We start from the raw sequence: 17,810 nt of genomic DNA on the forward strand, positions 1-17,810 counted from the left end.
GAAATGCATCTGGACCACATACATGGCCATGGCTCCAGAGGCAAAAGGACTTAATCCAGAGCCCGGCAGCTTGGGGCAGAAAAGTGAATGGACCATGCGTTAAACTACAGCACCATGTCTCCCCGGGAGGGAAAGGGTGTTGCTCTCTTCCGCCTTTTTTGCCCCTAGCAGCAAGGTGGCCACCTCCTCAGAGCTTATTGGAAAGCCAGGTATGAGCCGGCAGTCATGGGGCAACTGCAGTCTCATGGGAAGGGGAACGATATCGGCTCATCCTTCACGTCCTACCAAGGTCACAAGTTGCCCCCCATGAGCGTTTCTCTGGCATGGCCATTGCTCCAGAGGCAAAATGACTTAATCCAGAGCTTGGCAGCTTGCAGCAGAAAAGTGAATGGACCATGCGTTAAACTACAGTGCCATGCCTCCCCAGGAGGGAAAGGGTGTTGCTCCCTTCCACCTTTCTTCCCCCCTCCCACCCCCCAGCAGCAAGGTGGCTGCCGCCTCAGAGCTTATTGGAAAGTCAGGTATGAGCCAGCGGTGACAGGGCAATTGCAGTCTCATGGGAAGAGGGGCGGTACTGGCTTGTCCTTCATAACCTACCAAGGTCACGAGTTGCCCCCCACAAGCAGTTCTCCGGCACGGCCATGGCTTCAGACGCAAAAGAACTTAACCCAGAGCCCAGCAGCTTGCGGCAGAAAAGTGAATGGACTATGCGTTAAACTATGGCGCCATGCCTCCCCAGGAGGGAAAGGGTATTGCTCCCTTCTGCCTTTCTCCCACCCCCCTCCCCCCCGGCAGCAAGGTGGCTGCCGCCTCAGAGCTTATAGGAAAGCCAGGTATGAGCTGGCGGTGATGGGGCAACTGCAGTCTCATGGGAAGGGGGGGGGGGGCGGTACTGGCTCATCCTTCACTCCCTACCGAGGTCCTGAATTATCCCACACGAGCGGCTCTCTGTCACAGCCATAACACCAGACGCACAGAAATCAATCTCGTAATTATTTGGCTCTTCACAGAAATCCAAAATTGCGTGGCCACAATAGTGGCCGCACAACATCATATGATTCTCGTAACCAGCTATAGAAAACAAAGTATTTCACAATGCCTTTTCCGCAATTCTGATTGTTGGGGGAGGGGGAATTCTAACCAATAATGGTGCAACTTTTGTCGAAGTGATGAATGTAATCAATGTAGAGAAGAGTTATGTAGAAATCATCTGCCTCACAGGTATTGGGTGGGGTGGGGGGGTATATTGGGGTTCTTGGTGGTGAAATGTGAGTACTGGTGAAGGGAAAGGTGTTTGATCATTGTATGACCGAGACTTAAACCTGAAAGCTTAGTAACTTTTCCCGCAGTGATTCAAAAAATAAATATGAGATGAAAAATAAAGAAATAAAACTATGAAAAAATGGTTTGTGACATCCATACACTAATTTATATATAGTAATCAATATCCATACCAAACTCTTTTATCATTATTAGTTTTTATAGTATCCTTGTCTGGAAAGTTCTTATATTTCTCTAATTAAATTTCTTTAAAGCAATTCTACTTCACATATATGAAATTCTTTTATGAAGGATGATGACCAGTTATGCCTCAATTTTACTAACAATGGGGTAGAAGAAATACAATGAAGAGATGGTAATATGTACTTTGAATTATTATGAAACACTGGCACTAGAAATTGTGTAATTTTTAATCAATGATACTAACATTTAAGGAAGGCTTATCAAAACTCTGAGTTTAGAAAATAGTCTGTTTTTTTTTCTTGAAATTGGAAGCTAACACTCTAATCTTTTAGGTTTTACTCTGTAGTAGATCTTGTTGCTTGATTTGAATTTTGCTTTCAAAATGTCAAACTCAGAGAAGAAACTCTAATTAAAAAAACTCACAATATCAAAGATAGATGATTATTTCAGGGTTATTGCTAGACACATTAATTTACCTGTCTGCAATTGTGCTAGAAGATAGGGACCTCAGTCTCATCTTACTTAAAAAGAAAAAAATCCAATAAGGCTGCTGCCGTGGAAAGGCAGCCATTTGGGAAAACTGCTTTCTAATTTTTAAGTATATTAGTAGTTTTGATTTGTGCTTAGTGGACCACTGCATCTTGTCATTAGTAGCTGAATGCTCAGCTTCAGTAACAGACCTGATTTTCTAGTTCAATTAAACCTGGTCTCATTAATGAAAATAAAATCATCAAATCTCACAGTCTCTGCAGACTAACAGTCATTAGTTGATGTGCATCAGGAATTGACAGTGAACAGGGCAAACGTGTGGTAGCGCCGAGTTTTGGGTGATCCCGTTATTTTTTTAATTTCATTAAAAGCATTCAATAATATAGACTCTAAAACAGGAGTTTCAACATTTCTGTTACTGCTTTAAAATTAGAAGGCGTCTAATAAAGGATGCCCCTCCTCCCTTTAAAAACAAGTCACAAAAAGAAGTAGTTTAAATGGAGAAATAACTCTGGCTTTTCCATGATTGAAAAAAATCTAACCATGGGTAGATTCACTTCGTACATCTTTTAAACAAAATAACTGACAGAGAACAATAATTATCATGTTCATTTATAGTAAGTTTCAAAGCCTACAAGTGTTATAATGATCAACTGAAAAGTATTTGTCGAAAGGGAACTATGAAGTATGTTCATATAATTTTAGCTGCCATAGATCTACAATGAATATTAGAAGAATGATCATAAACCCTGTGACTAAAAATTTAATTATAGCTAGGATTCATCAGGCAGAAGACAGATGCTATTAGATGGTGATTATTAATTTTCTGTACATATGACTATTATTATATAGGAAGAGCCGATTTATGAAATTCACAAAATTTATTCTAATCTCCTTCTAAGAGTTGAATCAGATATGAGCTGTGAAAAGTTTACAATGTTGAATTAATAATGCAATGAATTTTCATTCAAATTTATTTTTAATCTCAGATATTTAAAGTGTCTTCAAACTACTTAATCTTATTTTTTTTATAGGGACCGCTGTCAGTGGGGTCACAGCTTGTCAAAGGACACTCATGGTGAGACTCAATCAGACAGTGTGGGACTGGTGGTTCAGCCCAGGCCTAATGATCAGCGCTATGTGGGACCATGGTGTTCACGGGGCTTATAGGGACACATTCAACAATGCAGCAGTGCTGGGGACAGTCCATTGTTAGAGCTTGACCTAAGGCTTCCCACATGCTAGACACATGTTTTACCATTTGAACTATCTCCTTAGTTTCTATTTTTATTTTTATTTTTTGATATTTGAGGATTTTACCTGTGTTCTATGACCGAGGGTCACTCACTGTGGTCCTCAGCCCGGGCAGTACTTGAGGGGCCACCAGTGTCACACCATTGGGTACAATGGGGGTGATGAGTAAAATTTTGGGGTTCAAACCCAGACCCTTGAATATACAATGCATGTGTTCTACCACTTAAACCACAAATCTAGTCTCAGAATCCTTGAATTTTAAATTTCAAAAGGACACAAAATATTTGAATGCAGCCTTGCACTTTCATAGATATACAATTCTTAAAACATTAGAGAGATAGAAGGAAAAAAAGAACATTTATAATTGCAGAGTTTTCGGGTAGTCTTTACAGCATAGTCATTTCTGTTAATGTAAGCTAGCACAGCTTATTAGCTACAAATTCAGTATCAAAACCAATGATTCATTTAATTTTAAGGCAAATTTTCCATTAAGACTGAACTATATGAGGAGAGATCTCAAGAGTACCTGTACTATGGCTTGGAAGCTGGCAGTACATGCTGGGGGAAAATGCAGCTCAGATAGAGAAGGGAATACCAAGTAAAGGGTGTTTGGAGGACTTGCTCAGGATGTGATAAAAAAGTAGACTATAGACCGAACATGATGGCCACTCAATACCTCTACTGCAAACCACAACACCCTAAAGGAAAGAGAGAGCAAAATAGAATGCCCTGCCATAGAGAAGGGATGGGGTGGGGCAGGGATGGGGGTGGGGGAGGTTGGAGGGCTACTGGGTTCATTGGTGGTGGAGAATGGGCACTGGTGGAGGGATGGGTACTTGATCATTGTATAACTGAAACTCAAACACAAAAGTATGTAAGTCTATTCTGTACCTCATGGTGTTTCACTAATAATAAAAAAATGTTTTAAAAAAGAAAGAGTACCTGTGCTAGGCCCTGAGTTGATCTCTGTACTCTACAGTACCCCTAGCACTACTAGGTGTGACCCCTATTAAAAAGAAACAAATTTATTATTTTTTTTAAAAAAAGACTTCATTCTAACCAGGATATTTACATTGGTTGTTTGGGTAGTGAGACTTCTTTCAGCCTTTTTATATTTTATTCTAATCCCTCTTCCCCTATTTGTTGTTATGACTACCAGGGGTTGCACACCTAGCTACACTATTCACTGGGAGTCACACATTTGCCGTGGGGCTTGCAACTCTTACACGTACTTGTGTGCAGTGCTTAAGATACTGTCTACTCTATTGCAGTGTCACAGATCACAATGGCAGTGCTGCCGAAGTAACCCTGGAAATGTGGGGCAATGCTAGGGATCCAGCAGGTGGCCTCAGGCCTGCAATCAGGTGCACTACCATTGACCAACTTACTCCCAGGCTCCTTATATGTTTTCTAATGGATCTCTAATGAACAAAAATTATTCATATTTTCTTCTCTCCCCATATCTGTTTCCCTAAGCTGTGTATATAACAAAGACACAAGTTGTTATAGCTAATAAATATATGAATTCTTTAAGGCAACTTTACTGTTATCAAAAACGCCTACCTAATTGTAGGTAATTGTGGAAACAGGTGATGGGACATGGGGATTTACTATACATTCTCCAAATGTAGTGACTATCTACAAATAGTTTTCTGCTATTTTTTAAACTAAAATGTTACCAAATTAGTGGCTCCCAATCCTGCAGGACTATACAATTTAGGAAATGTTTATGCTGATGAGGAATGACATGTCAAAGACACAACAAGAATAAATGAATATCTCTATCTCTAGAAACAGAAAGTAAAACTGAGTCCACTTTTGCAACTCCTTAATTTTATCAAGATTATATCGTGTTTATCCTGTTTCTTCTTTGATACCCCCCAATTTTTTAAAAATTTTATTAGTGAGACACCATGAGGTACAGTTGTAGACTTACATATTTTGTGCTTGGGTTTCAATTATACAATGATCAAATACTCATTCCTCCACCAGTGCCCATTTCCCACCACCACTGATCCCATTATCCCTCCCACCCCCTATACCCCCATTCCCCCTGCCTCTCTCTGTGGCAGGGCATTCCCCTCTGTTCTCTCTCTCCTTTTGGGTGTTGTGGTTTGCAAAAGAGGCATTGAGTGGCAACCATGTTTGGTCTACAGTGTACTTTCTGCATGCTTCTCCCATCCTGGGAGGATCCTCCCAACACCCTTTATTTGACATCCCAAAACTTTAACCACTTTCTCTTTCCACTGTGCTCAGAATCAACAAGTGCTGCCAACTTTTCCCCTGCAGTTTCTCTACAGTTGATTTGTTTTCCATGTGTGCAACTACTCATTTTATGCTTAGACTGCTGCAAGGGCATCTTAGTGTATTAACTAATTTCTTGTCACTAGGTTTAAAAGTTCATCGTCAATCTTGTCAAACGCGCTTTTCTAAAAAATATATATATAGACATATATATCACTTCCCTGCTTTAGGACATGACAGTTATTTTGTCTGCTTGGATTACTCCTCTTAGCAAGTCTACTCTTTCATGCATTTTGTTGGCTCCTTATGTGTTCAGTACTCTGCTTGAGACTGTACTCCTATAATCCTGTGCTTACCTATGATAGCACAGCGGTAGGGCATTTGCCTTGCACGCAGCCAGTCCAGCTGAGCTGGTTTTGATTCCTCCGCCCCTCTCGGAGAGCCTGGTAAGATACCGAGAGTATTCAATATGCCAAACACAGTAACGAGAAGTCTCACAATGAAGACGTTACCGGGCACGCTTGAGCAAATTGATGAACAATGGGAGGACAGTGCTATATACAGTGCTATGCAAGTATTTATTGAATGCTTTCAAGATCTATTTATTTCTCTGTAAGTTCCCTTGTCTTTCACCTTTGATTTTCTTTTTTCGTGGGGGGGGTGGTGATGGTGGATTGGGCCACATCAGCTGTGTTGAGGGCTTACTCTTGACTTGACTCAGGGATCATTTCTGGTGTGCATAGGAGGTCAGATTCAGTATTGGGGATCAAATCAGACTGCTGGCTATATGTAAGGTAAGCTCTGTACTATCTCTCGAGATCCTTTACCTTCCTCTGAATTACTTCAGCATTAACATAAGCTGAGTAACATCACTTGGGAGAATAAGTGACCCAGTGGTTCACACACCAGGCTATGTATGAGAATAACTGGAGGAGTTAAAAATATATAGGGGTAAAACACAGAACGGAGAAGCAAATGTAAGTATTCATAATTTTTTAAGTGTCCCAATTGATTCCACATATATGAGGTTGAGAACCACTCATCTAAGTAATATTAGTCTTGATTGATAAGTATTATTCACGCATTAGGTCAGCAGACATAAAAAGAAAGCAGCTCTTACATGATTTGGGTTAGAGGGGGATTTTTTCTTCAAAGATAATTTATTTTAATAATTATTTTTTCTTCAGTCACTTTTGGCAGGTTTCACCTCTTAATGTATTTGTCCTTTTTATTTTAAAATTACATATTTGTTGCCATAAAGTTGTTCATAATGTGTCCTTATCCTTTTGATGTCTGTGGAATCTGTAATGATAACCCTTACTTCATGCTTGAAATTCATAATTATTTTTCTTTTTCCTCTTGATTAATCTTATTAGATGTTTATTAATCTCATCAAATAATGTAAAGAATTACTTAAATCTTTTTTTAATCGAATCACCGAGATACAGTTACAAAGCTTCCATGATTGAGTTTCAGTCATACAATGATCGAACACCCATCCCTCCACCAGTGTGTATTTTCCACCAGCAATGAATGTCCCCATTATCCTTCCCGCTACCCCCATCTTACCGCCCATTTCTGTGGCAGGCTCCTTTTTTACTCTCTCTACTTTTGGGGATCATGGTTTGCAATATAGATTCTGAGAGGCTGTTATGTTTGGTCCGTTATCTACTTTGAGCACACATCTCCCATCCTGAGTGATCACTTACAACCATCACTGACTTAGTGGTCCCCAGAAGTGTTTTGAAAAAACATGTAGAAAATGGTCTAATGTAGGGAGATTTATAATAAACACTGGGATACTTGATTCTCCCCACTCTTTTTTTAAAGAAAGGGGGAGAGTTAGTACAGGACAAGCCAAAAATGCATTGTATTTGGTTGAACAGGCTCTCGGCGAGCTTGGCAAGCTACCGAGAATATCTCGTCGGCACGGCAAAGCCTGACAAGCTCCCCGTGACGTATTCGATATGCCGAACACAGCAACAAGTGTCACAATGGAGACGTTACTGGGCCCGCTCGAGCAAATCGATGAACAACGGGAGGACCGTGACCGTGATGGTGACTTAAAATGAAAGATTCCCTTTTTTCCCCATTTTTATTTAGGGGCTGTGATTTACAATGCTGCTAATAGTAGTTTTCAGGCTTAGAATGTTCCAACTCCAGACCAATCACCAGTGTCAGTTCCAAGCTCCTCTTCCATCCCCCATGGCACCTCCTTATCATGTTAAGACAATTTTAAAAGGAAGTTTTAGTGACATTGGACTTGTATTCCTATAACATAGCACTTGTCTAGAACTAAATTGCAACTACCCTTTTAGGCTAAAAAGGATCATCAACTGTGCTACAGTCCTCACTGCTCTTTAGAGCTCCTTCATGGAAGCTGAGGTTTATTTATCAATTATCACTGGGCTGGAGCGACAGCACAGGGGTAGGGCATTTGCCTTACAAGCGGCCAACATGGCCGATCCGAGCTCGATTCCTCCACCCCTCTTGGAGAGCCCGGCAAGCTACCGAGAGTATTTCGCCCGCATGGCAAAGCCTGGCAAGCTACCTGTGACGTATTCAATATGCCAAACACAGTAACAACAAGTCTCACGATGGAGACGTTACTGGGCCCGCTTGAGCAAATCGATGAACAACAGGAGGACCGTGACCATGACCGTGACTTGGTTGTTAAAGTATTGCTCTTAATAGTATAGAATAATTTCTTTGAAGTTCTTACTTCCCTCCCAAACTGTACATTCACTCCCAATAAGGCTCATTTTATAAGTATAAAATGTCCGCATTCATCAGGTATTCAGGCATGCAGTCCTTTTATTCATCTGTGCTATCTTATTAGACTCCATAGTTATCTGAGTTTGCAGGTTCCGACCCGGTACATATGGCAAGGATTGTTTTCTAAATAATTGGAATATAGAAAAATCACATACAGTGTCACATCCTTAGAGGAAGTCATACTTACTGGGAAACAGATACATTTTATAAGAAAAAGAAAGGGGGTATGGAAAGAGAATAATGCTGGTTGGAATTAAGAAATGCTGCATAGCTAGCAGAGGTAGCATTTGAATTAGATCTAGAAAAATGAATTCAGAGCCTTTTTAGGCAGAAAACCAAAGAAGCAATTTTAGGCCTAAAACTCAGCACATCCAAGATATAAACATGCGAGAACAGACAAACTGATCAAAAAAAATCACATTGGGAAATGAGAGAAAGGTTTCCTGAGAATAAAGATTTAGGACTGGAGAGGTTAACTTTTGGAAAGTTCCTAAGGAGTTTCAAATTTTGTCTTATAGATAATGGGAAAAGATTAAAAGTCTAACCAAAGAGCATCATGATTATCTCTGTGTGACAGAAAGATAATTTTGACAGCAATGTGGGGATTAACTGGGAGGCTAAGGTGAGCAACAATAGGGACATGAAAAAAATGGAAGCAGAAGTAGGAACTGAAGATGAGGCAGACTTGAGACATGTTTAGAAGGTGTAATTGGCAGTGTTTGGAAGCATATAGGAAAAGGAGAGGAATAAATCAAGGATGTTTTGATTTATTATGTAAAACTACAGAAAATATTTTAGTCGCTAAGGAGAAAATTAAAATAATGACTTATCACTGACAGGAAATTCTGTTAAAGTGACTTAATGTTTAACCTCAAGCTATAAGAAGCAACACTGAAAGACTTTTTTTCTCCAATTTATGTCTTACAAACATAAAATATGCCTTCAATTTAGGTGCCTGAATGTATACCTGATTCTGCTGAACGGAGAGGATGACCTCCAAATTTTATCTCAGTTTGGCGGAGTTTAGTCATGTTTAGCAGCTGTGTGACTTGAGGAACATCTGTTGTTAGTTGGCAGCTTCGTGGAATAATATCTGTAGGTTCATCTGTTGGAAAGGGAACACCATATCCAGCTGGAAATAAAGACAAACATTTATTCCCCAAATGTAGGCCACTTCTGCCAAATGAACAATTTTATAAATGAAACTAATTAAAGCAAATTTTATTTTTCAGCCTTAGTTTGCTCATCTGCAGAATGAGCATGAAATTTTACTAGTTATTTTCTAGGATTTTAGAAAGGAATAATACAGTACATAACATGTAGTACAAGTCCAGAGATCTATGCAATCAGAGCCTTCACTGAAAATATTTTTCTATTAGGTACTTAAGTGAGAGTACAAGACAAAGATTTGTTAGGGATGCTCTAAGATTTCTAAGAGGTGAATAGGCATAGCTATTGAAATGTGGTCAATCCTGTCCTCTATATCACAATGAATTGCCTCTGTCATTACCGCTGTGCTATCGCTCCAGCCCTTTAAATTAAATCATTTAATATAAAGTTAGAAAATGAAAGTAAAGGTACTTGATATCTAAATAAGGCAATACAAATATGAAAGGTTGTCTGTAGCACTGTAGCACTGTCCTCCCATTGTTCATCAGTTTGCTCACCATGGCCATACCACCCTGAATGTGCCCGCTGAGAGGTTATTTTTTATTATTTTTGTTTATATAATGCTTAATTTTCTTTAATAAATATTTATTAGAGCCCTAATGTAAATTAAATAAAAGATTTCTAAGAGGAAATCAGCTCATTTATGCAATTATCAATAAGTACATTGAAATTATTGATGCAATACCAGCTATAAGTTAACTTCTAATGTTCGATGAAATATTTTTAAACTTTTAAGTTACAAAATGGTTATTTATAATTTGCAAATATTTAGTTACATATACTATATATTTAAGATATACTTCCTGTATCTATAATTAAAAAGAAAACAATGTGATTTCCAGAAAAGTCATAGAAATATTTTTCTAAATATGGCTACATGATTTTCAAAGGGTTCAAGATCAGTAGTGTGTAGTAACTTTGTATATCAATACCATAAGTGTTAGCACTATCATAATCATACTTCTAAACTATAACAAAAAAATTATAAAGAGAATTTAAATGAAAAAAATGTACACATTTATCACAACACATTTATCATGTTATATGATTTTCATATAAAAATCAATCAAATGAATAAATGGTAGAGTATCACTAAATGGTAATAGAGCTATTCCTGACTTCTTTTCCTTTCAAAAGAATGACAGCTAATAAGTGTTCAAGAAATCTTTTCTAAGAGAATTCTAGAACCTGAGCTGAAGGACTTTCCTTGAAACTCAGAGACCAAGGCAAATTGCATAAGAAGGATGGATATTAGCTGAAGCTATATGGTAATCATTTCACTGTATATGTCTCCTGAACTATCATGTTGAATACCTTATAGAGAGTGTATGTCAACTCTTTCTCAAACCTTGATGGGTTGGACTGGGAAGAGCAAGTCAGGATCCAGTTGCACAGAGGGAACACCATGTGAAGATACAGGGAGAAGATAGGATTTCGCAAACCAAGAATAGACCTCAGAAGAAACCAAACCTGCTGACACTATGATATTGAACTACTGGTGAAAATAAATTTCTATTGTTTATGTCTAAGTCACCTCCTCGAATGTATAACTACAAGTTTAGAAGGAAAAATAACAAAATGTAAAACAACTTTCAGAGAGTAGCTTAAGCATAGCTTTTATTTTCTTTTTCCTAAGAATGTTTTCATATATTTAATTTTTGTAAATAAAAAGTTCTATATAGAGAGTCTGGTGAAAAAAACTATGTATGAATATGAGTAGTAAGAAAAATTCATCCAATTAACTCTCAAAACTATAATTATAAAAGCCAGAAACATGGTTCAAGCATTACGATACTAGTCTGGCATGTATTAAGGCTCTGAATTTGCTCCCTAGTACTGTATGGCCCCTGAGCACCGCATAGGGTGTATCCACCCCTGAGTCTGATCTTAAACCAGAGTGAACTTATAAAAGAACCAACAATAACAGGCTCCCCACCTCCGCAACCCCCCCATCATTACGTAAGTATAACCTCAAACCGCATTTGTAAAGGCAAACGATGTTAGGTTTATTTGCACCCAAACCATGACAGTTTCCTAATTAGATCCTAATGTCCTAATCTTGAGACAGAAAATGAATCATTTAACAAGAAACTTAAATACTCATCAGCAGTATAATGGTTTCAAAGTGTTCTAACTCTCCAGTCATTAAAAATGCAGTAGATTTACATATCTGAATTTGCAGGTACTCTTTATCTGTTCATTTCTTATTTGTCACCAACATTTAAAAATCAGCATAAAGTAACTGATTAAATGAACTCTCAAAATGGAAAATATTTGAGAAAATCAATCAATCAGCTGCAACTATATATTTGGCATACCATTTCAAAGTCCACTGAAGTAGAAAACAATAATTTCGGCATCAGATGTTTATAAATAAATTAAGATTATATACTGAAACAAGGAGAATTCTTTAGTTTAATGAGAATCTGAAGTAAAATGTATTCCGAAGCCTTCAAAAATTTCAAAGAAATCAGAGCTTACAGGACAGGTATGGTTGGTACAGGATGCCACAATATGTATGAAAAGCATCCAAAATAAAAACTTGCATTTCAAGCTAACATGGGACAGACCACATACACCTGGAAACAAAACTTCTGTAAGCTTTTATGTAAAATGAAACACAGAGGCGACTCTCAGTAAGTTCCAATCTTAATCTTACAAGAACATGGCTGACATGCAATCAGAATTCACATAAAAAGACTCAAATCCGCCAGTGCTATGTATCCTTTCTGTGAAAACTTTATCTTTCCATACTATCTTAAAATTTACTGTGGAAAACAGTGGGCATAATAAGATACTATTGGTTTTTATTTTCAAATAAAGACTACAACAAAAAATGGAGACTTGTTTTCAGTAGGAAGCTAACAACAGAAAGGGGAGGTGGGAGGAAAAAAAAGGGAGGGAGGTGGGTGAAAGACCCTGTGACAGTGGTGGAGGAAGGCTGACACTTGGGTGGAATGTGAAGTGCTAGGATGTTTTATGTACAGAAATTTTGCTAATAACACTAATAACATCTCCTTCATCACTAGCCACTTCTCTTACTCTGCGTCACTAGATAATTTTATTCTAATTTATTGCCTTTATAGCTTAATCTAAAAAATTAGGACTAATAATGAAAATCAGCAAAGATTCTACATTAAAATTAATACTGGCACACTGTAAGTGCATGAAGAAATGGCATTTTTATTTTTTTATCATCCAACAAACACTTGATAAGCCTCTATTATGTACTCAGCACTTTTTTCTAGCAGCTGGGAATCTCATGGTAAGTCAGTGACTATCCTAGTCTTTCGGACACACCTTGCAGAGAATATTTCAAAAGTATCTATCACAAATATCTACTCAATTATGATTTTGCTAGGTGCTTTAAAGGAAAAGTTCAAAATGTTATTAAAGAAGTGACTGGGGAAATTAACAGCATGGTTTATCAGAGAAAGTCTTTGATAAAGAGATATTTAACATGACTTTTTAAAAAGAAAGAAAATTGCCGGGGGAAGTGAAGTGGAAGTGATTTCAACATTCAGTTAGGAATAATTCGTTTGAAGACTCTAAAGGCAGAAGGACTCTGTTACATTCTAGGAATTGAAAGAAAGTTTTTCCAAAGCATTGCTAGCATGGGAGGGAATGGTGGGCACAACTCAATGATACGGCATCACATCTGGTTCAAAGGGGGTGCTCAATAAATGGTCACAGACAAAAGCTCCTTAATAACAGCTCAACATAGATGAAAGGCAGCTGCTTAGCCCTGTATTTTTCTTCTTAGGTTATTCTTTGTTCTGCTATGTCTTAAAAAGTATTCCAAGCACATTTTACTTGGATCACATCTTTCTCTCCAGATGGTACATCAAGATGGCAATCAGATGCTAAGGGACCAAGGCCTGTCTGCATTGTTCTTTTAGACAAGTTCAATCTTCTGGAAGGGACTCTGTTTGGAAACAGTATGCTTGATTAATGCTTGAAAAAGGATGGTCAAATTAAAATTGCTTTTGCTAACAAATCTGAAAGAACATAATGTTGGCTGGAATGGGCCCTTCAGAATGGCACAATGGTACAAGAAGGAGAAGCTATGTAAAAGCTGAAACAGATTTGCTCACGTAGTATCCAATCACAACCAGATGGCAGTTTTGCTTTTTTCTTTCTGATATGACTTTAATATATTAGAAAATCTGTGTGACTTTATAGTCCTTTTGGCCTTTCTTTTGTCAAGCTATAAAAAAACAAACCTTTCTTTAGGTACTTAAAACCTTTGACAAGGGACTAAACTAACTTTAAAATTTACTCACTAATTTATATATACATGTATGTGTGTATATATATCACTTTATAAATTAAAGTTTCCACATTTTATTGGGGTTATCTTGTGAAACAGGATTTTAGTTTGAATTTGAGTTTATGGCTTCTCTGAATTCATATTATTTATATAAGGATTACTTCTGAATAGTTCACTGGTTCAGAGTCAGCTACATTCATAGTTATAAATCCTTTAGTTTTATTTATAAATCCTTTATGCAGTGCTTAGAACAAACCCTATTTTCATCAGATCTCATGACTGAAACACAGCAAGAGTCAAGCAGCAAAAACAAATGCTTCTAATTGCTAAGATATTCGTCCTACTCTGTTTGGGCTGCTACAAAACAATGTATTCTTTAACTCTGTACATCCAAAGCAATAAACATTAATGCTACTAATAAAATAAGAATGTCATAGATGAGGTATATATCTTATCATTATAGACATTTGTTTCTCAGAAATTTGAAGGCTGAGAATTCATACCAGCAGACTGGGGTCTGATGAGTTTATAATTCCTGGTTTGAAGACAGGAGACTTTGTGCATAACCTCACATGGTCAATGAGATGAGAAAGTCTTCTGAGGCCTTTTTAATAAAAGTACTAATAAAATTCCCAAGGTTCCATCTTTATGACCCAGTCACCTTCTAAAGACCTCCATTTCCAATGATCACTCTGGAGATTTGGTTTCAAAACAAGAATTTTATAGGATACAGTTTAAACAAAATTACTGTAAATTTATTTGTTCATTCATTAATTTTCTATTCATTAATAGAATTATCTCTAGGTCTGGCATTGATTTGAACTCTTGTCTTTACGAACTATACTGTATAATGCAAAAAGAACTTTACTGTGTAATACAGAAAGACTCTAAGGAACAGTATATTATAGTGCTAAAGAACAGGTATCTTGGGTTCATATTCTGGCTTGACTACTTAGTAGCTATATGACTTTAGTATTGAAACTTTGGCTTTTAGGCCCTAAGTCCTTTATCTGTAAAATAGGAATATATAAATAGCACTTACCTCACTTATAATGAGTTTATATACATGGGTGCATTTACATAAATAGGAACATTTCATATATACTGAAGTAAACATATGTGACAACAAATATATATATATATATATATATATATATATATATATATATATATGGTAAGGAGTCCTAAATACTTACCAAATAAATGTGTTTGCTGTTAATAATACACAAGTACATATGCAAGTAACTTCATTACAATGGTAACAAAATACCCATGTTTTTTTAAGTTGACAAAGTGTTTTCCCTAGAGTGTGACCCATACTGTGTTCTAGTTAGTTGTAACAAAGATTTCAAATTCTTTATAATTTTTTGTTTGTTTGTTTGTTTTCTAGGATTCACACTATGATGCTCAACGGTTACTCCTGACTCTTAATTCAGGAATTACTCCTGGCAGTGTTTAGGGCACCATCCGTGCAAGGCAAGCACCTTATGTGCTGTACTTTCTTTGATGCCCTATTTGGTTATTTTTTAAGGGGTTGTTTGTCTTTTTTGTTACTGAGTTTTCTGCTGAGTTTTTGAGTCCTTTATATATTCCTGAAATTAGACTGTATCAGAATATTCTCTTTACCTGACATAAAATTTAGAAAATATTTCATTATTTTTCTTTTTATTCCCTTTTCTTTCTTAAAAAAGGTGTTGTAAGGCTTGTATTTCAGCTTGAGCCTAAGGAAATAAAATTCTCTTGGAAGTTAAAGATGGTTTGCTTGGTTTTCATTTTTGACAAGGCACACTACATTAAAAAGAATTAATATAAGCTTTTGTTAGTACTAGAACACTTGTGCAACAATAGGACAGCTATTCAAAAAAAGCAGTTTTTCTTCTGGAGGGTCTCAGAAAATGATAGCTGTTTTGGTTTAGAATTTTGAAAAAAAACAAAGAAGTGCAGATCAGGTCAGGCTTTCTAGCCATCTTTTTATTTTTCCACTTATTGCCTTTCCTATTCTTTCAAAATTGCAAGGTGCTTTGTAAAGTGCTTAGAAAATGCCCCAATGGAGCCAGATGCCTGGCTACTTCCTGCTCCCTACAGAGAATGACACCATGACCTCCTGTAGCATGAATTAATTGTAAAAAGACTGCTCTCTAATTCATGCCAGGGGAATGATAAGGCATATAGGTGACAGCATGTATGTCCAGCTGCTCCTGATGTTATACTTAAAACTCTATTACCAATCTCCAAATTATGAAGATTCATCTTATTTTTTCCTAAAAATTTAGTAATTTTTAGCTTTTATATTTAAATTGCTGATTTGTTTTGAATTAGCTTTTTTATATGGTGTGAGGTAGGTGTTCAACTCCATTCTTTCATAACTGGAAGTACAATTTCCCAAAACAATTTGTTGATTATTCTCCATCCATGTACTCTTGGTATTCTTGTCAAAATTAGATATATCAGTTCATTTCTGGACTCAATTCTTGCCAATATGTCTGTCATAACTAACAAACTATTTGATTAGTGTAAATTTGAGGTAAGTTTTAACATTAGGAAATATGAATTCTGCATCTTTTTACTCAAGGTATTTTTTTTTGACTATTAAGTTATTCTTGGCAATTATGTATGAATTTGAGAATGGTCTTTTCAATGAATTTTGAGAGATTACATTGAGTTTCTAGATCTTTCATGGGTAATACTGATATTTTAACAATATTAAGTCTTCTAACCCTTGAGCACAAACTGTTTTACATTCATTCAGATCTTTAAACTTATTTATGAAATGTTTATAACTCTCAATAACCTACTTCATATTTTTCATTAAAGCTATTCCAAGATATTTAGTGACCTGAATGCTATTATAAATGCAGTTGTGGGGGCTGGAGCAACAGCACAGAGGGTAGGGCATTTGCTTTGCACGCAGCCGACCTAGGTTCGATTCCCAGCATCCCATATGGTCCCCCAAGCACCGCCAGGAGTAATTCCTGAGTGCATGAACCAGGAGTAACTCCTGTGCATCGCTGGGTGTGACCCAAAAAGCAATAAATAAATAAATAAATGCAATTGTGGTCAACAGTTCTTCAGATTTTTAAGAATTTTATAATAGGTATAAAATATAAGACATTTAAATAAGAATATTATGAATAACTACAAAGATATTTATGATCCATTTTGTGAGATATTCTATTGACTGATTAGAAATTCTACTGTATTTATTCATTTATTTATTTATTTTGCAGTAGGGGATTCACTAGGCAAAGGTATTTTGAGTCATCCATTCTAGGAAAAGTGAGTTTTATACTGATGTGAGTTTCACACGGATGTGTACTTTCTGATCTGAAAATGAAGGGAGGTGAGTTAACACTCAACAATGTTAATTATTAAATGTGCAAAATCATTCTAGTTGTTCACGAGGGTAGACCTGTGCATTGATGAGAGAGGAATTGGAGCGCTGGCTTAAAGTTTCACTTTCTGTAACCTCAGTACATGATGTCTCATATCTGTAGACATTATTTTCCTCATCTGTGTAATTAAGGTATTAGATTTTATGACCTCAGGTCCTTCCCTGATTATGAGTCTATTAAGGTTAGATGTCAGTTTTCTAGTTTTTTCCATAGTCTCTGAACAAATAATTTTCTTCACATTGCTTGACATGCAACAAAGAGTTGATAGATAGTACCTGAATGAAGAATTTAGCAATTAGGTAACTTCATTCATTTATCAAATATGTATGTTAACTTATCAGTTTTGGAAACGAGCTAGAGACAAAAATGTATATGCCTTAAAGAGATTTTTTTTGTTGAAATCAAATTTTTAATTCTCTTCTTTCATTTCTAAACATAAAACACATATTCTCCAAAACTGATATTTTATAAAGAATTCTAAACTAGAGAGTCAAGAGACATGCAAAATCATTAATGGCACAATATAAAGTCTTTCTTAATGGATTATCACCATTCATCTTTCCTCTTCTCACTCCTTTTTCTCTAACTACACTTATATTCTGGTTGGTTATCTTCGGGCTGGCCATTTGCAAGGCAAGGGTCCTACCTGCAGTATTATTGCTGTGGCCCCTATTGATGTACAAAGTTACTGCACTCTATCACCACTGAGATGCCCATGACCCTCTACTCCTTTTCTGTGTCACTACTGCTTC

The 17,810-nt window shown here is 36.7% G+C and overlaps 1 protein-coding gene across 3 annotated transcripts in view; it reads right to left on the minus strand.

The window, feature by feature from the left end:
- Positions 1-17,810, minus strand: part of CFAP20DC (CFAP20 domain containing) — a 328,442-nt gene that overhangs the window by 143,639 nt on the left and 166,993 nt on the right. For 2 of the 3 annotated variants that reach the window (XM_056129487.1, XM_056129485.1), the window contains exon 7: positions 9,194-9,358. The exons of the other annotated variant lie outside the window; for it this stretch is intronic. In XM_056129487.1, the coding sequence (XP_055985462.1) occupies positions 9,194-9,358 (165 nt within the window). The remainder of the gene's footprint in view (positions 1-9,193; positions 9,359-17,810) is intronic. 3 annotated transcript variants of the gene reach the window in all.

This window comes from Sorex fumeus, unplaced genomic scaffold (genome assembly GCF_029834395.1).
Source record: "Sorex fumeus unplaced genomic scaffold, SorFum_2.1 ptg000072l, whole genome shotgun sequence".
In the NCBI taxonomy this organism is placed as follows: domain Eukaryota; kingdom Metazoa; phylum Chordata; class Mammalia; order Eulipotyphla; family Soricidae; genus Sorex; species Sorex fumeus.